Raw genomic sequence first — 22,133 nt, forward strand, 5'->3', positions numbered from 1 at the left:
GCCCCACACCCCCCCCCCCCCCCCCCCCCCCCCCAAACATTATTAATAATTAATAATTATCCCAGCTACTGTTCCATGTTTTTAATGGTCGTCCTCTCTGATAGGACAATGCCCATTCTCCGGCTAGTGTCAACACCTCTAAATTCCAAAAAAAATCAAGATTCAGATTACGATAAAAACCTTTGTCTTTAGTCTTTACAGATCTAAACATGTTGTACTTTTACCTCAAAACATCTTGCATGAGAGTTATTCTCAAGGATGCACCATCACCAGTTGTTTGATCAAGCATAGCTATAGGCCTGCATTGGGGAGACAGAAAATGCAGCTTTGATCCGGCCCGTATCAGAGATGGAGGTGAAGGAGGCGCTATGGAGTCTTGCTGAGGATAAGGCCCCAGGGCCGGATGGGTTTCCACCTTTTTTCTTTCGGAGGTATTGGTACATCATTCAGAGGGGTGTGGTGGAGGCAGTACAGCTTTATTTTAGTCGGTCGGTGATGGCAGATGAGTGGAAGGCCACCTTTATAACATTGATACCGAAGCGGCTGGATGCTTCAGAGCCGAGTCATTATAGACCCATCAGTTTATGCACTACTTTGTACAAGGTGGTCGCGAGGATCTTAGTGGGGAGGATGAAGGATATTTTACCGAGGATCATTAGCCAGGAGCAGGGAGCTTTCGTGGGCGGGAGGAGTATTTCTGACAACATTCTGCTAGCTCAGGAGCTGATGGGGGACCTAGTGCGTGCCTCGAGGAGACGATGTTTGATGGCTGTGAAGTTGGACATGGAGCGTGCCTACGACCGGATACGGTGGGATTTTCTTCGGAGGGCGCTGGAGAGCTTTGGTTTCCACCAGATTTGGATTGACTGGATTTTGGGATGTGTGCAGAGGCCCAGTTTCTCTTTTTTGATTAATGGCACGCCATCGCCGTTCTTTCGAGCTACTATGGGTCTGCGTCAGGGATGTCCACTATCCCCGTATCTTTTTATTATTTGCTCTGATGTACTCTCTCATGCTTTGCATGCTGCTTGTGGGAATCGGGAGTTGGTCGCCTATAGTCCAGCTCCTGGCACCCCCATTTCTCACCTATTGTTTGCAGATGACTGCCTCTTGCTCACTCGGGCGAGAGGGACTGATGCGAGAGCCCTTCGGAGGGTCTTGATGGAGTACTGCGAGATGTCTGGGCAGAGAGTCAATCTCCAAAAATCTGCCATACACTTCAGTCCGAGCACGGAGCGGAGGGTGCGACGGGAGGTCAGGGCGATCCTAGGGATGCAGGAGGAGGAGGGGGCCCTGGTTTACCTGGGGGTCCCCCTTACAGGGAGGAGGCTGCGGGTGGCGGAGTGCTCTACCTTGGTGCAGAGGGTGCGGAGCAGACTCGAGGGTTGGAGAGCGTCCTCTCTCTCTATGATGGGCAGATTGACGCTGATCAGGTCAGTTCTATGCTCTATGCCTATTTATTTGATGGCACATACTGTTGTGCCGAAGACTGTACTGGAGGAGATTGAGAGACTCATGAGGAGGTTCCTATGGGGCTCTGGTGGGGGAGGTCGCGGAGTACATTTGATGGCCTGGGAGAGGGTATGTTTGCCACTGCGGGAGGGAGGTTTAGGGGTGCAGTCACTCCAGGCGCGGCGTGAGGCTCTACTGGCACGACGGGCTGTACAGGTTGTTTTGGAGCCACGGGGCTTTTGGAGCCAGATCATGTTAGCTAGATACGGTCGTGCGGGATTCACTGTACAGGCGGTAGGGGGCCGCAGAGTTTCCTTTATATGGCGAGAGATTGGGCGGCACTTGCCGATGGCTTTGGCTCATACTAGATGGTTGATCGGCGATGGACGGAGTATTGATGTGACTGAGGACTCATGGGTGGATGCGCTCCCATTGAGATTATGGCCGACGATGTTTAGTGGATCGGGGGCAGAGGGACTCCGGGTTTCTGACCTTCTCAGGCCGGGGGCGGCAGAGTGGGATGGTGACAGACTTGACCAGCTGTTTGGAGAGCATTTGGCAGAGCGGGTTCGGGCACTTCCCATTCCGGTGTCTGCAGGTCCGGATGTCAGGGTCTGGAGCACTACTTGCAGAGCGAGTGTCGGGGTTGATGATGTTTCCCGAGTTATTCAGCGGGAGTCTGTGCCAGGCCTAGATTGTGGCTGGGTGTGGAGGTTTGGGCTACACCAGAGGGCTGCTCTTTTTCTCTGGAAGGTGGCTTGGGAGTGTTTGCCGACGTGTTCAGTGCTGAGCAGACGAGGAGTGGGCCTCTCTCCTCTATGTCCGGATTGTGGGGAGGACGAGTCGGTGGATCATGTCCTATTCCAGTGCGATCGGGCGCGGGATGCTTGGAGGCTGACTGGGATTCCGGAGGATGCGTGGAGTCGGAGGGACTGTTTTTTGGAGAGGGTCCAGCGATGGGCGAGCACCCCTCTGAGGCGCAGGATGGCTATTCAGGCAGCTTGTACAGCTTATCAGATATGGCTGGCCAGGAATGCCCGTGTTTTTGGCGAGGGTAGGCCTTCACCGCGTTTTGTGATGGAGCGGGCCAGTGCTCAGGCAGCAGAGATTATACATGTAGACTTAGCCCATAGACCTTTGATAGCTCGGGACACCTGGGGCCCCCATTCTGCTTCGGCAGCTTCACATAGGGTATTTTTTACCTGGGAGCCCCCACCCCCGAGTTTCCTCAAGGTCAATTTTGATGGCTCAGTCTTGGATGGAGGTAGGAGAGGAGGGGCTGGTTTTGTTATCAGGGGACCGAGCTCTGGTGTGGTGGTGGCAGGGGGCTGTCAGATTTTTGACACTTCGGTTCCTGGGGCAGAGCTGCGGGCAGCCTGGATGGGTATGTGCTATGTGCGGCGTGTGCTTCAGGCGACTTCTGTCCTGTTAGAGGGAGATTCTGCTACTGTGATCAGCTGGGTCCGAAAGGGCTCGTGCAGCTATGGGGGAGTTCACCCTCTGATCCATGACATTTGGGATATGGCGAGGGAGGTTAGTTTCCAGGCCATGCATGTATATCGCGAGGCCAATGGGGCGGCCGACTGGGTGGCGGCATATGTTGCGAGCCACTCAGGAAGCACCCTATGGTCAGGCGAGTGTGAGTTGCCCAGAGCTCTTCGGAGCCTTTTGTTTTCTGACTCTATTGGGTGTATTCGTACCCGTGTTGTATGAAATGCCCGTTTCATCAAAAAAAAAAAAAAAAAAGAGCAACAGTGCAGCCGATTGAGTGGCATCTTCTATGGCAAAGCATACTGGCAAAGTGGTATACTCATTCGTATCAATTCAACCTCGGTGTCTTCATGATTTGGTTATGTGAGATTTTTATGGGTGTGCGTCTACACTAGGGCTTTACAATATAACCGGTTTCAACGGAAAAAAAAAAAAAAAAAAAACATAATTAGTATGTTGAATCAAGCAAAGTTGAAATTAAGTTTAGGCTAAGGTGACTCTAGGCACCAGCTCGAGTCAACTTGGTTGGCTCTCGGCTCTGCAGGTTAGGACCCACCCTCTGGTGAAAACTGGCCAGAAAAGCAAAACCTAGGCTGGCCAGGTCCAATTTCAACTCAACAACTAATGAATAAGTTTATATGGTTAGGATTATATGGTTAGGATGATCAGGAAAACATTCTGAAATTTGAACCAGCCCTCTCATGAATAAGTTTAGTCTGTTTTATGCTAGGTTATATCCCATGTTTTTCTTGGTACTCAAAGGATGAATGCAAATTTGCCTTGGCCACATGATTGTGTGCAATTTCATGGAAGACTCTGAGGGTACAATGGGCTTGCTAAACCTATCGATCATGGCCATAATAGAGGATGGGTGCAAGTAGGTCTTCTTTGAGCTTGGTGTATTCATTTTTAACTTTTCAGAGTATAGAATTAAATAAGAATAGTTCCACAGGCATCATGCTCGGTATCAGGTGTTTTGATGAGCTTGGTTGGCCTGTAAACCTGGGCCCCATAAATTCAGGCTTGGGCTCATTTATTTTTAAGACCTTAGTCCAGTCTCAATTCCAAGACCAGTGCAAAAGGTAATTGAGCCCTAACATTAAACCCGACCTCAGACCATTCTGGCCCAATGTATTAGTTTCTTATAATTTAATCCTAGTTTAGCATTATAATTTAGTGAGTAATTTTGGCTGCAAGAGTCAATTTACATCTTTTGCACAACTATAAAGACTAGCAATATGTAGGTAGAAGCATCTTTGTAATTTTGTGACTTGAACGTATTATTTATTGTTGATGACTAAGTCTTTAGGAACCTAATCATACTTAGATCAAGTTTTTTCTTGAACTCTAGTAGGAGGCACATTATTGCAGACTTACCTTGGAGGTTAATAAAGGTTAGTTTTACTTAACGCATCAAGCCAAACAGAGTTTCCACCCTTCAATTAGTGTTTATCATCATAACAAAAATGTTGGAGTTCCATGCAAGCTCTGTGGGCTTTTAGCGTTGAAATAGATTGAACTGCAGATGGATGTTTAGGCAGATTTCATGATCTTTTGTATCATTTTGCTCCAGTTTTGGATCTCATCAAGCATGCGTTCGCATTATGTGATGATTGTTTCATGTCCGAGCTAAACTTATTTCTCAAGTTCCTCTCACATTCAACCTTTGGAATAACTTCTAAAGGTTAGTATTGTTTTTAATTGTAAGCCTGGTCTTGCAGGCCACCATTCTGAATCCGCAATAAAGCAATACTTCCAGTATGTCCAAACTCTGACAAAGAAAAGGAATGGAAGATAACGTTATCAACCTCGAATGTGACTCAGAACTATGCTAGCAGAGAACTCACATGCTCGGAAGAAAATAGGACTTGTTTGGCTTGCAGAATTAAAAAAAAAAAAAAGGTTAATTAAAAAAAAAACTTCATATTTAGTTGTAATACATATATATATATATATATACAGTATTTTTATGAAAATAAAAATTATACTTTGTATAAAAAATAAAAATTTATGTAGATTATAGAGAAGTTTCATTTTCAAAAGTTGGAAATTAGAATAATTTTTTTTCTAAATATACTCTCAAACTATAAGCAGATTGCGACAAGATATTTTTAATTAAAAATAGATGTTTAGCCAAATATAAATTATTCTGACAAATCAAATATATAAAAATTATTTTATCAAATATAATATATTTAAATATTATTTTTTATTTTAAAAATATTTTAATGAGGAAATTTTTTTTTCCAATAAGAGAATAATATAAAAAAAATGAAAGTACAACGAAAATAGACGTGCACCCGCCGGCGGAACCCGGCAGTCAGCGGTCCACAGCTGGTGAGCCCCACACCTTTTTCCCAAAACCCCATCTTTCCCTCATTTCCCCACCGGTTAAAGGGCCCCACGTAAACCACAGTTGTGGCCCAATACGTGTGAGACCCACAACCATCGGGGTGTTTGAATGGGTGCATCAGATGATTGTGACCAAGATATAACCTTTTTTCTTAAAATCCACCTCAAAAACCCAACCATCTTCCTCCCGAAGATCCTGCCCCCAGCCACCTTCCACCAAAGCTGCCAAAAATCCCACCTTTTTCCTTCCAAACTCTCCCCTGCTTGTCCTCCTCTTCTCCAATGGCTTCTTTTCCTCTTCTCTTCTTCGCACAGTCTCTCTTCTTCTTATCTGTCTTCGCCTCCGACTCCTCCGACGTCCTCCTCCTCTTGGAGAAGATAAAGCCATCGCTTCAGGGCCCCTCCTCGCCGGAGAACCTCCAGCTCTTCTCCTGGAACTTCTCCACCCCTCTCTGCCTCTGGCGCGGCCTCCAATGGACGTCCTCGGCCGCCGCCGGCGCTCCTCTCCCTTGCCACGAAGCCGCCGTCGTCTCCAATCTCTCCCTCGCAGCCGACCCCTCCCTCCAGCTCCTCTCCATCCGCCTCCCCGCCTCTTCCCTCGCCGGATCCATCCCCCCGGAGATCGGTGACCTCTCTTCCCTCCAGTCCCTCTACCTCGGCGTCAACTCCCTCTCCGGCGCTCTCCCTCTCGAGCTCGGCAACAGTCCCTCCCTCTCCGACGTCGACCTATCCGGCAACTCACTCTCCGGCGCACTCCCTACCTCCATCTGGAACCTCTGCGACCGCCTCGTCTCACTCCGCCTCCACGACAACAACCTCTCCGGCCCCGTCCCCGACCCCGCCGTCTCCAATTCCTCCTGTGACCACCTGCACGTCCTCGACTTGGGTGCCAACCGTTTCGAAGGAGAGTTCCCCCAGTTCATCGCCGGTTTCCATGGCTTGGAAGAACTCGACCTCGGGAGCAATACGTTTTCCGGACCTATACCAGAGTCGCTCGCTGGACTGGGAAACCTGGAACGATTGAACCTTTCCTACAATAACTTCACCGGGCCGCTGCCGGAGGCCTTCGAGCAGTCCAACTTCGGCGCGGCGGCCTTCCGGGGGAACAGCCCCGGGCTGTGCGGGCCGACCCTGGGGAAATGTGGCTCTCGCTCCGGCCTCAGCTCCGGAGCGATTGCCGGTTTGGTGATCGGCCTGACGACCGTGGCCGTGGTCCTCGCGTCGGTGTCAATCGGATGGGTGCAGGGAAGGAAGAGGAGGAACAGGGGAAGGAGCGGAGAAGAGGAGGAGCTGGAGATAGAGGGGGATGGCAACAATGGCGGTGAGGGGAAGCTGATGGTGTTTCAGGGCAGTGAGCATTTGACGCTTGACGACGTGCTGAATGCCACTGGCCAAGTGATGGAGAAGACCAGCTATGGCACCGTATACAAGGCAAAGCTCGCCGACGGAGGTACCATTGCCCTTAGGTTACTGAGAGAAGGGAGCTGCAAGGATGCGGCTTCGTGCTCGCCTGTAATCCGGCAGCTCGGTCGAGCACGGCACGAGAACTTGGTTCCCCTGCGAGCCTTCTACCAGGGGAAACGAGGAGAGAAGCTCCTCATCTATGACTACCTCCCAGATAGAACTCTCCACGATCTCCTTCACGGTAAGTGGATCGCCCCGCCCCAAACTCAATCTCAAACTATATATTTGATCGCTAAACCCTCATCCGTTTCATTCAATTCTCTAACGCTGTCGTAGAAACTAGAGCTGGAAGGCCCATGCTGAATTGGGCTAGAAGGCACAAGATAGCACTGGGAGTGGCGAGGGGGCTCGCCTACCTTCACGCAGGGCACCAGACGCCGATCGCCCATGGAAATATTCGGTCCAAGAACGTGCTCGTCGACGAACTCTTCATGCCGAGGCTGACCGAGTACGGGCTCGGCAAGCTGATGGTGCCGGCGGTGGCCGATGAAATGGTGTCTGCCGCAAAATCCGATGGCTACAAGGCACCCGAGCTGCAGAAGATGAAGAAGTGCAGCTCGAGGACCGATGTGTATGCTTTTGGGATACTGCTATTGGAGATTCTCATGGGCAAGAAACCTGGGAACGGAAGCAGTGGAGGCGACGAGGACTTGCCATCGTTGGTCAAGTTGGCGGTGCTGGAGGAGACGACGATGGAGGTGCTCGACGTGGAGATCTTGAAGGGGATGAGCAGCCCGACAGAAGATGGGTTGGTGCAGGCATTGAAGCTGGCCATGGGATGCTGCGCTCCAGTGTCATCGGTGAGGCCGGACATGGATGAAGTTGTGAAGCAGCTGGAGGAGAACAGGCCGAGGAACAGGTCTGCTTTATGTAGTCCTGCTGATGCTGCGAGTGAGACAGGCACACCCTAATGAGGCCTTCCAAAAAGTCCTCCTTCCTTCCTTTCATATCTTGATCAGTTTGTATGAAGTTCTAGTAGCCCTTCCAAAGGGAAGAAGGCAAGTATGTCGATCTTTTGATGCTGATGATTCTAGTTTGAAATGTAACAGCTATATTTGTGACAATGCGAGAGAGGGATGTTTAGCTTAAATCTTCTGATATATGATTTGTATTGCTATGATTTGATCTCATTATGTAGCTGCTACAGCGGCAGGGACCCAGAAGCATTATTGCTTGTTATGACGTTATAATGGAACTTCAACTTGCCTAGCAAAAATTTACGGAATTATACTGTATTGTTAACTCTCAGGGCTATACTGTAATGATTGTTAATTGTTTTCTTAAGAAAAAATGACTATTAATATTGATATGATCTACAATCTAGTATTAATTGCTACTTATATTAAAGTTCTAATGCATGTCATGCTTGAAGATTGCTTTGTTGTTTGGTTACTATATATGCTGTGGTGTAATAAGGGTGCTTCAAATTAGCTATTGTAATTGTAATGAGCTAAAGCAATGTTAAGCTGGCTTAAAAGATAATATATATTTAGTGCATATGATAGCCAAGCATATTGAGTAAAAGGTGATATATGGGTTGTCAACTTACATTTACATTATAATGCATATGACAAATGCTTTACAAAAAGGGTTTGTAGTAAGTTGATATTAATTCATATGTAGTGGACGATGGTAAAGCTAACACTAGCATTCCTCAAGGAAACCGGGTATCATTTCAACCATATAAAGATGAGAACAAGCGTGTCATGACATGAACGGTATGTGGAAAACACGCTTAATAAGATATATGTGTTTGGATATAGGATTGTTATTTTTCTTTTGATATATTTATTTCGAAGCCATGGATATTTTTCGAGTAAAATATAAGTACGTTATTTCTAGGCAATAATTTACTTTCTTGACCATATGCAGTAGATTATATAGCTACAATATATAGAAGTAAGATATAAACTTTTTTAGGGAGTACGGTAAATTCTTGTTTTCATGCGAAAGAATGATTCATCTTCCATCATACGAATCCACCATTAGATGGCACAATAGTTGCTTTGATATCTCTGCAGATAGATGAATCAAAAGGTTTGAATTGCTTTGAGATCTACGCCGAGCATGATTGGATAGGTGACACCGTAAAAAAAGATTAACCATTAAAAGTACAATTCCAATTTCTCTCCAAAACTACCTGAATTCAGAATCCAAGACCTAACAGGCTAACAGTGCAACCTTGGCGAAAGTTTCGAAGAAACCAACTTAGTCCATCCAGAAGTCCTGCCTGTAATGGGTCCACTGTATAGGCATGCTATGTCTAACCTTTTTAATTATTGCCACTAATTTTCTGAGAATGTGGGTCATATTATTTCGACATTTTCCTCTTTATAATACGATGAGGAGGGTCATCTTATTTTGACATTTACCTCTATAATAATGCTATCTTCGTTTTATTATACGACAGGATCGTACCTTGGTGCAACTTTGCCAGTGGATTAATCCTCATGCGTGATGATTACACGCACCCTTAACTCTGACTTTTTTGATGTCCCTCCGCGGTGTCAGCCCAGCGCTCATCCGAATTCACGATCTGGGCCCCAGCACCGCCGCCCTACCACACAAATGCCGTTGGAGCCCCCGCAACGGATGACCTCACTGGGTCCCACTTCTCTCCCCCACCTGAAAATCGCCACGTGTCACCAAATCAGCAGACGTACTCTATATATGCATATTTTTTAAGATGGGCAATTTATTAATTTATTTAACACATGTACGGAAATATTCAATAAAGCCGAAAAATATAATATCATGGAGCGCAGCTCCCCATACTCTGCCCATGGATGCTGCCCCTTATTGGCTTAGCCGGATTTTTTTTTTTTTTTTTTTGGCTCAACTCAATATATAGTAGAACAATATTGAATTAATGGTATTCATGCAGACATATTTAATGGTAACCTATACTAAGGGAGCCAAGAACTCCGTGCTTAGGATTAGAATTTTGGTTTGGTCTCAAAGTGTCATAGCTAAGTACTTAGACTCTTATTAATCCTAGCATTTTACATCGGACAGGGGTCTTGCTCGTGCGCACGCGCAGACCAAGTCTTCCTCAATATTAATTTTGTGACTAATTTTTTAGGAGGATCAAGTGTCGTCGATTTAAGCCTTGATGTTGTGGAAATAAAAGATCTCGGATTTAGTCCCATATCGACTGAATAACGAAAAGGTCTGTGCCTTAAATGGAGGGCTCGATTACCCTTCCCTCGGGAGACGCCTTTTAAAGGACAAAATCGTGAGGGGTGGTGCCCTCCAGCGAGCCCATTGGGCCCGAGCCACCGATCCTTAAAGTGGACAATACCTTCTGTGGGAACGCAGTCTTCTTTTTCTGTTTCAGTTCGGTGGGGGCTAAGGTCTGAGGTCGGAGGAACTTCGACCTCAACAATGGCGCGCCAGGTAGGGGCCCTTGACCTCGACACAGATCTTCCCGTTGGGGGGGGCTGATGTTGTAGGAATAAAGGGTCTCGGACTTAGTCCCACATCGACTGAATAAAGAAAAAGTCTGTGCCTTAAATGGAGGGCTTGATTACCCTTCCCTCAGGAGGCGCCTTTTAAAGGACAAAATCGTGAGAGGTGACGCCTTCTAGCGAGCCCACTGGGCCCGGAGCCACTGATCTCCAAAGCAGACAATACCTTTTGTGGGTATGCAGTCTTCTTTTCCTATTCCAGTTCGGTAGTGACTAAGGTCTGAGGTCGGAAGAACTTCGACCTCAACAAGCCCAATTTGATTGATTGATATGAAATTGAAATTCTCTTTTGTTATTCATAAAAATATCGCTGCCAGTTTGAGCAAGAATTTAGAGGGTGTTTTATTTCTTGCCTACTCAATGGGATATGACCTTATTTGCCAAGGTCATTGCCACTGTACTCTCTCTCTCTCTCTCTTGACCGAACAATATGGTTTTTACTGTGAGGATCCGTGCGGGCATATGTTTAGGCCCACATCGATTATTTACCAAGAAAGTTTGGGTGCTTATACAGAATTAAGAAACTCAAAAAATATTTTATAGCTAGTCATTTTGAGTAGGGTCTGGATTGTTACAAATAGTATCAAAATGGACTCAGCTCATAATGTATGTGGACTAGAGAACACTGCAACACATCCATTAGGGCTGATCACGGACCGATCGTGGTGATGGTGATTAGATTTGAATAGATTTGAAATTTTAGCCTGATGAGGAAGTCAATCCTGAACGAAGGGAGAATGGGCTAGCCATTTTGGGCGACGTCTTGAACTGTTACATTCCAATGTTGCTCTCTACAATTACAAATGCAAACCCCTCATTATTACATTGATACACGGCTTCATATGCACATGATAAGTTCTTTTGACTGTATTAGCTCCACTAATACACGGTATATCCTATCCAAATGGGACAGCCTCCCAGCTAAGCTGCAAGTATCGGCGGCGGATCTATTATCCCTTCCCAATCGGCATCACGGGCAAGAGGTGGCATGCGCCGCGAGGCAAAACGCCAAAAACTCGAGCTATTGCCGAGACATTAAGCCAGGTCCCACCTCTGGGGTTCACCCCCTCTCGACCACAAAATCTCCCTCACGCCATTTTTGTTGAAAAAAATTTGTCTATAAGCTGCTATATATATATTTTTTAGAAGTATTATAAAAGAATAAACTAATAGAACAAAATTTAAAAACTGAAAAAAACTTGTTTGGATCGAGACGTGTGATATATACTGGCCTAAGAATGTAATTCGCTCCTACGTGCGGGTTTGCAACGATCTTATCCTCAAGTTATAACAATCCGGCTCAGCTCGATTCTCTTCTAATGAGCACGACGGTTGGATAGGCTTGATCTAATCGACTCCTTCCTATGCCCAAAAAAGAAGAAAAGATAAAAAGAATAAAAGATAGAAAATATAAAGTTGAAGAGTAGAGGAACTCTATCCGTGGAAGAAATTCTCATGAGACAGAGTACCAATGAGAAAAAGAGAGAGATTGGATTGGATTAGGATTAATTTCAGAGGAGTCTATTTATAGACTCTATTCGAAGATATATGCGATGGTTTCGAAGATATTTAAAATATTTTAAAATATTTTAAACAACTAAAATTTAGGAATAAAAAAAATTAAATCTTCTGCTGATTAAAATCCCAACGATTTTCAGTTCCTCCTTATCCTATCCCTGCTTTCGTTTTATTCCACCCTATCATCCGCATAAGAAGTCAAATGCGGGATGACGAAAGAAACGTGTGATCCGTCCGATCATCCGCCCACCTGCAGATTCGAGAACATGATGGGCCTGACCACAATACCGCAGGGCAAGTGCTTCGCATCCCAATTCTGGCACACTTCCACGTGTCAGTTGATCCTGGACCAACCATTCGCCTTCTGCGACGTGGCATAGAATGCATTGTTCGTCCCGCGGACACGGTGGCCCCAACCTCGAGGCTATAAATATTGCTCGCAGGGCCCATCCCGAGGTCTCTGCCTTCCTATCCGCAGTAGCGTATCGCTTCGTCCGGCGGTCCAGGGATTGATATTTCCACCCGCGATCGATCGGAAGAGAGGGGAAAACGAGAGAGGGAGAGATTGAATCGAAGGGAGAAGAGATGGAGAAGGCGATCAACAGGCAGCGAGTCCTCCTTCAACACCTCCAGCCATCTTCTCCTTCCCCCAATGAATCGCCCATGCTATCGGTAATTTATTTCCTCCCCTTCGAATTCCCCTGGATCGCTAGGGTTTCCTTTCTCTCCATCGGAGGGTTTCTGCTTTGGATTCGCTGGCCTTCAGTTCTTCTTTGGTAGCTTTCTTGGTTTTGATATTTACGTTTGGTAGGCTCCGGCTTTTTAGATATCTTTCGTCCGTTTCCTGATTCGGGTTTTAGGTTGTCTTGGTTGTGTTTCCGACGATGGTATGAGAATCTAGATGCGATTTGATCTGTTGATGCGAAGTGGATATTTCGTTTCTTCGGAGTTCGGATACGGTTGTGGAATCTTATTTCAACGATTTGGGCCTTTCTCTTTTGGAATGAGGCCTAAGCCTTTGCTTATTTTCGTTGGGAGGTCCTTTTCTTGTTTGTATCTTTAATTTCTGTTATATTTATTTATCTAGCATTAGAGAATTGGCTATTTCTGGGCAGGCTTCTATTTGTGCTGCTGGCGATAGTGCAGCGTATCAGAGGAGTTCTTGCTTTGGAGATGATGTCGTCGTTGTGGCGTAAGTTATCTCGATACGCGATCCATTGTTTAGATTTGGTTTAAAATTTGGGGCTGTTGATCTGTAGCTGGTATTCATCATTTAGAATTGTGATTTCCTTCAAAGCAATTTGCTGATCAGAAAGAGAAACAGTTTACTATTATTATTTTTTTTAACGTTGCAAGAAAGACATAGAGCATATGCCTGCATTGTATGAGATTGGGAATGCTATTCCACAATCAACATTGATTATTCTAGATATCATCTTAAATATTGGCAAATTGAGGTAAATAGGGGTTATTAATGGTATATAATCGTTCTTAATGGGAAAGTTTTTCCCCTGTTAAAACGAAACATATAAGAAATGTTCCCAAAGTATTTGGGAATTGGACGCTTTTCTACTACAGACAAGACTATATTAGCTACACTATTTTTTATTGTGGAAAATTTCAAGGCTATCCCACTTTGCAGGGGATGGAATCATTAAATCTAATATGTCAGGCATGTTTAGATGATATAATGTATTTGATGGCCTCAGTTACCCACTTTTCTTATGCCCCTCTCATTTTGTTATGTCGTGTCATCTTTTCCTCATTATCTGTGGTCATTTGCTGCTTCTGCTTCCTTCGTTGCTTCACACAGCTTTCCTTCCCTGATAGAAATGGAAGAACATGTTAGTACTGCCTTCAAAAGTACCATGGGAAAAATAAAATGGTATATGATCATCTGAAAGGCATTTTGGACCCAAAATGTGGATATCTTAAACTGCAATATATATATGATTATATAGGTTTTCTTCATAATTTGTATGTTATTTTTAATGTGTTTACATCATGCTAGCATTCATTATCCTCTGTGTTGACATCATGTCCAAGGCTTCTCTGATGATCGACCTTATCCTTTTCTTCTTGGGGCATCAACGCTTGTTCTACTGATTTAGCATAGTGAGAAGTTCTGTAGTATTTTGTGTCAATAGTTTATCGTGCTTCGTATTATTATATTACAAGTACAATTGTATATTTCCTGGCTAATTTTTATTCTCTTGTCCATATGATATAGTGCTTATCGAACTCCAATTTGCAAGTCCAAACGAGGAGGGTTTAAAGATACATACCCTGAGGACCTGCTAGCAACTGTTCTTAAGGTTTGCTATTTTTCAATTTTTTACTCTCACATGATTTGGGAACTTTCTTAGCTTTTATTTATGCTGTCATCCGTAATAACAGGGATTGTTGGACAAGACTAAACTGAATCCAAATGAAGTCGGTGATATTGTGGTTGGCACTGTCCTGGCACCAGGCTCTCAAAGAGCAACCGAGTGCAGGATGGCAGCATTCTATGCTGGTTTCCCTGGTATTTACATTTCTTTGTTTGATATGAATTTATCATTTCTTGTTATGCCCAACAAGATAAATTTTTTTTCCTGGATCCTTCAGAAAATGTGCCTGTCAGAACTGTCAACCGGCAATGCTCGTCTGGCCTTCAGGCAGTTGCTGATGTTGCTGCTTCCATAAAAGCTGGGTTTTATGATATTGGTAAGTTTATGCTTTGTCTTATTTTCATTCAAGCTCCTAGTGCTAATTTTTTTTTTTTTACCAATGCAGGCATTGGTGCTGGGCTAGAATCTATGACTGCTAATTCAGTTTCTTGGGAAGGGTCAATAAATCCAAAAGTATGTCTGTGATTTATTTTTTGCTTCAGATGTTAACAAACTTCTTGCTTTTCTTACTTTTGGATAAGATTATTTGGAGGTGGCTATCATGCACTCTTGTTTTTGTTTTTTTTGGATGTTTCAGGTAAATACACTTCAACAAGCTCAAGCTTGTCTCCTTCCCATGGGAATTACCTCCGAAAACGTTGCTCATCGTTATGGTGTAACCCGACAGGAGCAAGATCAGGCTGCTGTGAGTTTTTGGATATTGTATAACATGGTCTGATATGATGATTCTTCTCATGTGCAAAATTATATTCTTGTCTTGAAACTTGGGGTCAGGTTGAATCTCATAGGCGGGCAGCTGCAGCAACTGCATCTGGAAAATTTAGAGATGAAATCATTCCTGTTACCACCAAGGTGAGATTTTGCTAAATGGTCCTATCTCAATGCCTCCCATGTTTAAAAAATTCATACCCTCATTAATATGAATGATGTAGATGGACTGTTGCAAAATGGCAGTTGCCATAATTTCACACTCAACTAGTTGGGTGATAAAATACAAGATGTAATTAAGCTAATAATATTAAATATCAACTTATTGAAGCCAAAAAAGTTTATCACTGGATGACTGGTGATTTCATCATTGGCAGTAAATTACGTGTCACAGATTAGAGCATAGAAAGCTCTAGAATGACAGTGAGAAGAGCAGTCATCTGTATATGCTGACACCAGCTTCTTTACTAGACATTTCCATTCTTGGTGCTAATGTTTTTTTTTTAAAAAAATGGCTAATGTTGATTTGGTGGCACTTATTTGTGAAGATTGTAGACCCAAAAACTGGAAAAGAAAAACAAGTGACAATATCTATGGATGATGGATTTCGGCCAGATTCATCATTGTCAAGTCTTGCAAAGCTCAAACCCGTATTTCAAAAGGATGGGAGCACAACTGCTGGTAATGAAGCATTTCTTTTTTGTGGATTTGCTTGGCTCATGTTGTACTGTGGATATGGATGCTCATTTTGATGATGTAATTATAGGCAATTCTAGTCAAGTGAGTGACGGTGCCGCAGCAGTCCTCCTCATGAGGAGAGATGTAGCCATCAAGAAGGGGTTCCCCATATTCGGTGTATTCAGGTTTAGAACCTTCCCTCATGAATATGTTGGCAACTTATATATGCAATTGAACAAAGTTAATTCAACTAGCTAGGTTAGCTAACTATTGTAGCATGCTGGTTTGATGTAGCTAAGCCTATATTTTGATCTTAACTGTGCTAGTCCATCTGACTAGGTTCACTCATCTTAGGATAATCTTAAGTATTGACAATTTTGATTCTGCCACAATCAATAGATCACCTTGGCTTTTTGGTTATCCTAGATGATACTGACTAGCATCAACTAGTCACAACTACTAGAATTTTTTCGTAGAGATGATTTTTTTCCTACATCAGACTGTGCGCTTTTACTTCAACTAAACTCTCTTCAGAGTCCAGGCAGTCTGCTGCTCCCTGATTGAATTGGGTTGAAATGCCATAATTGATAAATAGATTCTCTGTCCACCAATTGTCCTTTTAGGTCTTATGGTTAAACCTTGTTTATGCTAAGAACTCACAAAATTCAGTACCCATTGAGAGAGTTGGCTTCATGTTGGACAAATGGTGGTAAACCATTCATAACTTTGGCAAATGTCCGTACATAAAGCCAACCCCTTTTCATGAATAGGATTAGCATACTAGAGTTTTTCTTCTTGTTTTCTCCAGAAGTCATTATAAATATATTTATATATATTCTCTCCAATACCTGTTAGGGATTTGCTCTTTCAGACATCATCCCAGCCATTTTGTCTCAATTCAGATATATATTATTTTTGTTTTTGTCTAGGCATCTTGCCCATAAGTTGTGTTGTGTCCATTAACTTGGGGGTTTTATTTAACAACACTCTTGCTGATTCGTTGTTGTATAACAAATAACATTTATGTTCGATCCATGTAGGAGCTTTGCTGCAGTGGGAGTGGATCCTGCTGTTATGGGCATTGGTCCTGCTGTTGCAATACCTGCTGCAGTAAAATCTGCTGGTCTTCAGATTGAAGATATCGACCTCTTTGAACTAAATGAGGTAATTGTTTAGGGCAACTGTTGTGATCTTATTCTGTGCTACATTTCACTAGTTTGAAATTGATTTGAAATTTTGAATTTTATTATTGTCTTTTATGTAGGCTTTTGCCTCTCAATTTGTTTATTGCTGCAAGAAGCTGGAGCTGGATCCAGCAAAAGTAAATGTAAATGGAGGTGCAATTGCTCTTGGGCATCCGTTGGGTGCAACAGGTAATGTCCGAATAATCACATCTAATCATTAGGAGGTCCCACATGATTTCATTGGGATGACATTCTCTTACCAGATAACATATGATGCTAGGCATATTTTTGTCTTGATTTACTTTATTTATATTTGCATCTTACGATGATACCATTCATCTGCTAAATCTGAATAATCTAAGAATCTTAAGTTTTTGAGGATAGAATAGTATATGATATGGCACTAGTATCAAAATGTAACTCTATATTGATTTAACTAGAGAGTTCCTGAATGTTAAGTTGGATGACATTCATGCATAGTTAATAATGTCAGGAACTACTGTTCTTGCTTGACCTAATAGACCTAATCAGAACTGCTATCCCAGAAAATTTGATTATATTCATTGTCAACTTAATTTCTGCACTTGTACTAGAGGATCGTAGCACAATACGGACTTCAGACACCTACAAATTGGCTTCATAATGTGAAGAATGACTACATATCTTTAGCTATCCTTATTGGACATTTGTTGGCAATATTTTCCCCCCGACATGCAGCATCACATTTCCCATCACGCTGCCTAGGATTATTTTCGTATACTGATGAAATAAAACTACATCCTTCCCTGGAAAAGAGAACTTAATCTAGTTCCAAGACAAGAGTAAACAACTTGAAAAATAGTGCAAGTGCAAGAAAGGGATGTGACTTATAATTATTCTGTCTATGATATATGCAAATGCTTAGATGCCTGGTAGTTCTTTTATATATTCTATTGAGAAGTGTGGATGGTATGATTTTTGTGTTATTCTTTTTCTTGTACTGCCTAGACCTAAACAAAATATTGCACCAATGCCTGTAGAGTGTGCATTCCGATTACCATCTATACTGCTCTCACATGTCACTTAGGCCCCGTTTAGGAGAGCTGTTGGCAGTAAAGCTTTCGGAAGTAGAGCTTTTGGAAGTTGAGCTTTTATAAAAGGTTGTTTGCTGTTTGGTAACTACATTTCTAAAGTGTTGTGCCACTTTAACATGTGTTTGGTAAACAAACTGAGAGAGTACTTTTGATATGACAAAATGATTATAAAGAACATTGCATAGTATTATATAACATAACATAATAAAATATAATATATTATTAATACATAAATATATAATATAGTATAACATTACTGTAATGTAATATAATATTATTATAATATAGTAATATAATATTGTATACTATAGCATAATAATTAAATATAATATTAAATTATTTAACATAACATATCAATGTATTATGATATAATGTAATATAATATTATATTTATAGTATAATACAATATAAGGGTATAAAATATTATAATTATTAACGTAAATTAATTTTTCATAATATAATAAATTTTCTAGCTATGTGATAAAATTGGTTAAACAATTATTAAAGGCACATTTTGTGTAATTGTTATATTGTAATTGGTCAAAAAATAGCTTTCCGATCGGGCCTAAAAGTGCTTTTCTGTAAAACTCCAAAATGGAGTTTCTTCTAAAAAGCTGTTTTTAGCTTTTTGAGAAAGCTAAAACAGCTTTTCGAAATTTTTACCAAACACCTCTTTCATCTAAAAGTGTTTTTGAAAGGCCAGAAAGTACTTTTTGGTCCTCCAAAAGCTCTCCCAAACGGGGCTTAGTTCTCTTGAAATAACAAGGATGAGATATAGGTAGCTGATGTGTGGTCGTGGATTAGTATCTTTGATAACGATTAGTATTTCTCATTAAAACTATACCATAGATCAGACATTACTATGCTATTCATCAGCTTGGTGTCTCTACGAAGGGTTTTTTGGGGTCTACTTTCCTATGTGGATCAGGTTGTGCTTGTATTCAACACTTGCCTTTTATTACCAGTCAATCATATCTTTTCTGTATTTGTATGATAAAATCACTTTGTGAGATACATAGCATCATATTACGTTTCTCCTCTTTGTTTGCGCTAGCCATGTGAGTTGATTTACTCTTAGTTGACCTTGATTTCATCTTACGTCCTAGGATCTTCCTTTGCTAAATTCTCGGAAGGGACCAAGTCTGCTGAAGTCAATGATGTTCTTAAAGTGATTCCTTCAGCCTATTTGCCTTTAATTAGAGCGAATAGATTAATTTTCTTCTATTCACCAATTTAACATTGCATCCAACATGATGCAGCAGATTGAGACTTTTAAATGGCTCCTAGTATGTAATTATACATACAGGTTTTAAATATAGATTGCACTGACTTTTCTGTTTATCTTTTCCATGCGACATACTTTACCTACTTCCTGTTAAATTGTATCTGAAATTTCATGATTGGGTACTCTTTTGGTAAGGTTTTAAATCCTTTGGGAAGGGGGTATCCTAGTTTTTCCACAAAACGGAATGTCTTGTTGGCCTGTCCTGGCAACCGTTCAGGTTGAGCACCTTGGTAGGTACCCTGTGTCTCTCTCCTTATTTATTTATTTCTTTGTTTGTTTATTTTTCTTTTTTCTTTCCTTTCTTCCTTGTTTCCTTCCTTTCTTTTTTCTTCTTTCTTCCGTTCTTTCTTTCCCTTCTTCCTTCTTTCCTTCCTTTCTGTCTTTTTCTTCTGCCTTCCTTTGTTTCCTATATTGTTCTCTCTCATACTAGTTATGCATTGTCTGTTGTCTCCTTTCCTTTGAATATTTAATCACTAGACCATGGCCTGCGCAATGCTTTTGGTGTGGAGTCAGACAACCTCCTGATCTGATCTTCATGCACCACTCGAGAGTTTGCCTTCGATAGAAGATTTTGCTAATAGCCAAAGATGATCCATGGTTATTTGATTCTATTGTATTCCATCACATGCCTCATCCTTTTGTGATGAGACATGGGCCAACAAGATATTTCCTGCTGGGCTAGTTTTCGATGGATCTTCCAAATAATAAAAAAGATTTTAAAAATTTAGTGCAGGAGAATAAATAATTGACAGATATGCAAGAGAGTATGAGGCTGTAATCCTGTTGGGGGATTTGAGCCCAACGCTTCTGTTAATTTTAATTAAATGATAGGCCATCTAAATGAAAAATGCAGGCAATTCATTATAATCTGTAATATTTAAAGAAATATAATGACAATTCAAATATTTTAGAGGTATCTTACTAATGCATCATCTGGCTACAAGTTGAACAGCTTTATGAGAAAGATACAATAGTTTTTTTGTTTTACCTGTCATTTTGAACTATCATACTCTGCTGAATTTTCATCAGTGTGTTGTAAGATGTGTTAATAATGATCAACAATGTAATTTTGCAATCAAAAGTCCAATCTTGGGTGCGACTTTGATTCAGAAGCAGAATATACAAGAGAACTTCAGGTTGTCGGATCATTTGACCTCTTGAAAAGCTCGAATTAGTAGTTGGATCGATTCCTTTTTATTTAGTAATTGCAGACTGACATTAGAAAAATAAATGAGGTCATATCTTTTCTTGTAGTGGACCAGAGTATGGATAGAAGTTGATTAATGTTTATGGAACATAGGATTCTTAATTTTTCTGCAATGAAGTTTATATAAAACTAGTTTTGTGATTTTAATTGTATCAGCGGAACAAGGTAATCAATGAAATTGCAATAAAATTTTTTAAAAGGAATCGATGACCGGTAGTTGTTCTTAATATAGTTGTGGTTGTGGTGAGTGGTGTTTTGATTTAGAAGGTGGATCCTTGATCCATTCCTGAGAGACCATTCAAATATGACAGTCAATATTTGTTTGCATCATGGTATGCCATACCGTACCAAACCAGACGGTATGAGATGCACCATATCATACCGGTACATGGTATGGGAGTGCATTGACAGTGATGGGATGGTACAAGGTCTGGTACCGAGATGGCGTACCTTGGTTTACATTGTCTTCAATGTACTACATAAAGTGCTGTCATTCAAAATTGAGGACAATTGACACATGCTGCAGTCTCAAGTTTTGACCAACCAAAAATAACTAAGTTCTATAATGCGCATACAACTGTCTTCCTTTCAGTATCATATTGTAGGTTTGTTGAGGACTGGCTTCTGTATTCCAGTACCTAAGACTGGCTTCAAAACTTTGTTTTCCCTACCATAGACTGATATTGCTATTCTGGTTATTTTACTCCATATTTGCCATTTTGCGTAACTTGAGTGCTTGGCCAAACGTCATTTCCAAATTCTTATGATGAAGCTTCATCTATGCAATTTTATGCGCTGCAAGAAACCTTTTAATGCAGCTACACAAGGATTCTGAGTAGTCACTTTCCTGTGAAGATTGCTAGTGTATGCTGTGTTTGATGCTGGAATTTTATTGCATTTTATTTTAAATTTGCATCAGGAGCAGAAGAAGGATGACGTTGGTTGCTTTTTCTCTTAACAGGTGCCCGATGCGTGGCTACTCTGCTTAATGAAATGAAGCGCAAGGGCAAAGACTGCCGTTTTGGAGTGGTTACGATGTGCATAGGTCTCTCTCTCTCTCTCTCTCTCTCTCTCCGGGCACGCGCGCGCCCCCCTTCCTCTATTGCATTGATCGGTGTTAGACTGGACCAATTACCTATTATATTACATATGCAGGCTCCGGAATGGGTGCTGCCGCTGTCTTTGAAAGAGGGGATGGAGTTGATGAACTCTGCAATGCTCGGAAGATCCAGTCACAGAACCTGCTGTCCAAGGATGCTCTGTAGAACCATCCATCAAAATTACGAGTCATGGTAATACTGCTACTAATAAATTAAGTTCTAGAATGTATTGGATCATAGCTTGCCTGATCTGATGAGGTCATCTGAAAATAACAAGATTACACCTCAGAGTAGGTAGCGCCCTTGTGTAAGTTGAACTGCCCTGTCGGTACAGTAGAATCTCAGGGAACTCGAACATCCCAACTGATGCACTTCAACTATTCTAAAACTCTAGAATCCATAAGACACCTGGAATAATTTTAGTATATTTCTAATATATTATTTTTGCGTAATTTCTTATCTCTGAATATGCCTGCTAATATATGGCAGATGGTTTTCTGTTTTGGACTTGAATTTCCTGCAAGATAGTTTTCTCCCATGGTTGTCATAAAAACTGTCAAATTTTAATATATTTCCTTTGAAAGCAAAGGTCTGATGGGGCTTCCTTCATCTGGTTTTCCCGACAAGGGGAGACTCTCCCAAGAGACAGAAGGGTTATCTCAAGACCTCACACACAATCCCTCTCAATGACCATTCAGCCCTATGCTCAAAGGCTGCCCAAGGGGTGGCTCCTCCAAGAGAAAGGAGCGTACGCTACCAGAAAG

General features: G+C 42.1%; 3 protein-coding genes across 4 annotated transcripts; all 3 read left to right on the forward strand.

Annotated features, from left to right (window-relative positions):
- The first annotated feature begins 348 nt into the window (after positions 1 to 348).
- Positions 349 to 4,632, forward strand: LOC149751174 (uncharacterized). Its single transcript, XM_089927696.1, has 3 exons — positions 349 to 2,643; positions 2,866 to 3,091; positions 4,517 to 4,632. The coding sequence occupies exons 1-3, from the start codon at positions 349 to 351 to the stop codon at positions 4,630 to 4,632; spliced, it is 2,637 nt and encodes an 878-aa protein (XP_089783822.1).
- Positions 4,633 to 5,431: 799 nt separating this feature from the next.
- LOC103714907 (putative kinase-like protein TMKL1) lies at positions 5,432 to 7,975 on the forward strand. The gene is made up of 2 exons (XM_026807616.4): positions 5,432 to 6,940; positions 7,036 to 7,975. Exons 1-2 carry the CDS (start codon positions 5,578 to 5,580, stop codon positions 7,668 to 7,670), a joined length of 1,998 nt encoding a protein of 665 aa, XP_026663417.4. The 5' UTR covers positions 5,432 to 5,577; the 3' UTR covers positions 7,671 to 7,975.
- A 4,226-nt stretch (positions 7,976 to 12,201) lies between these two features.
- LOC103714894 (3-ketoacyl-CoA thiolase 2, peroxisomal-like) lies at positions 12,202 to 21,821 on the forward strand. Of its 2 annotated transcripts, XM_008802343.5 has the most exons (14): positions 12,202 to 12,416; positions 12,860 to 12,936; positions 13,975 to 14,059; positions 14,142 to 14,268; positions 14,352 to 14,450; positions 14,520 to 14,587; positions 14,712 to 14,819; positions 14,909 to 14,986; positions 15,391 to 15,523; positions 15,609 to 15,705; positions 16,561 to 16,684; positions 16,785 to 16,893; positions 21,231 to 21,314; positions 21,425 to 21,821. In XM_008802343.5, the coding sequence occupies exons 1-14, from the start codon at positions 12,330 to 12,332 to the stop codon at positions 21,532 to 21,534; spliced, it is 1,386 nt and encodes a 461-aa protein (XP_008800565.3). In that variant the 5' UTR covers positions 12,202 to 12,329; the 3' UTR covers positions 21,535 to 21,821. The 2 variants fall into 2 exon arrangements, with proteins under 2 accessions (XP_008800565.3, XP_088568879.1); XM_088712753.2 differs by having other exon boundaries at positions 14,352 to 14,587.
- Positions 21,822 to 22,133: the final 312 nt, after the last annotated feature.

Source organism: Phoenix dactylifera, chromosome 16 (assembly GCF_051530095.1).
Source record: "Phoenix dactylifera cultivar Ajwa chromosome 16, Ajwa_hap1_PhDact_Kaust_v1.1, whole genome shotgun sequence".
NCBI lineage: Eukaryota > Viridiplantae > Streptophyta > Magnoliopsida > Arecales > Arecaceae > Phoenix > Phoenix dactylifera.

Coding starts and splice junctions, on each gene's coding strand:
- LOC149751174 (XM_089927696.1), top strand. CDS start 349: ATGGAGGTGAAGGAGGCGCTATGGAGTCTTGCTGAGGATAAGGCCCCA. Junction 2,644..2,865: donor CTTCGGCAGCTTCACATAGG/GTATTTTTTACC, acceptor CGTGTGCTTCAG/GCGACTTCTGTCCTGTTAGA. Junction 3,092..4,516: donor CACCCTATGGTCAGGCGAGT/GTGAGTTGCCCA, acceptor ATTTTGCTCCAG/TTTTGGATCTCATCAAGCAT.
- LOC103714907 (XM_026807616.4), top strand. CDS start 5,578: ATGGCTTCTTTTCCTCTTCTCTTCTTCGCACAGTCTCTCTTCTTCTTA. Junction 6,941..7,035: donor TCTCCACGATCTCCTTCACG/GTAAGTGGATCG, acceptor ACGCTGTCGTAG/AAACTAGAGCTGGAAGGCCC.
- LOC103714894 (XM_088712753.2), top strand. CDS start 12,330: ATGGAGAAGGCGATCAACAGGCAGCGAGTCCTCCTTCAACACCTCCAG. Junction 14,987..15,390: donor TCATTCCTGTTACCACCAAG/GTGAGATTTTGC, acceptor TTATTTGTGAAG/ATTGTAGACCCAAAAACTGG. Junction 21,315..21,424: donor AGTGGTTACGATGTGCATAG/GTCTCTCTCTCT, acceptor TTACATATGCAG/GCTCCGGAATGGGTGCTGCC.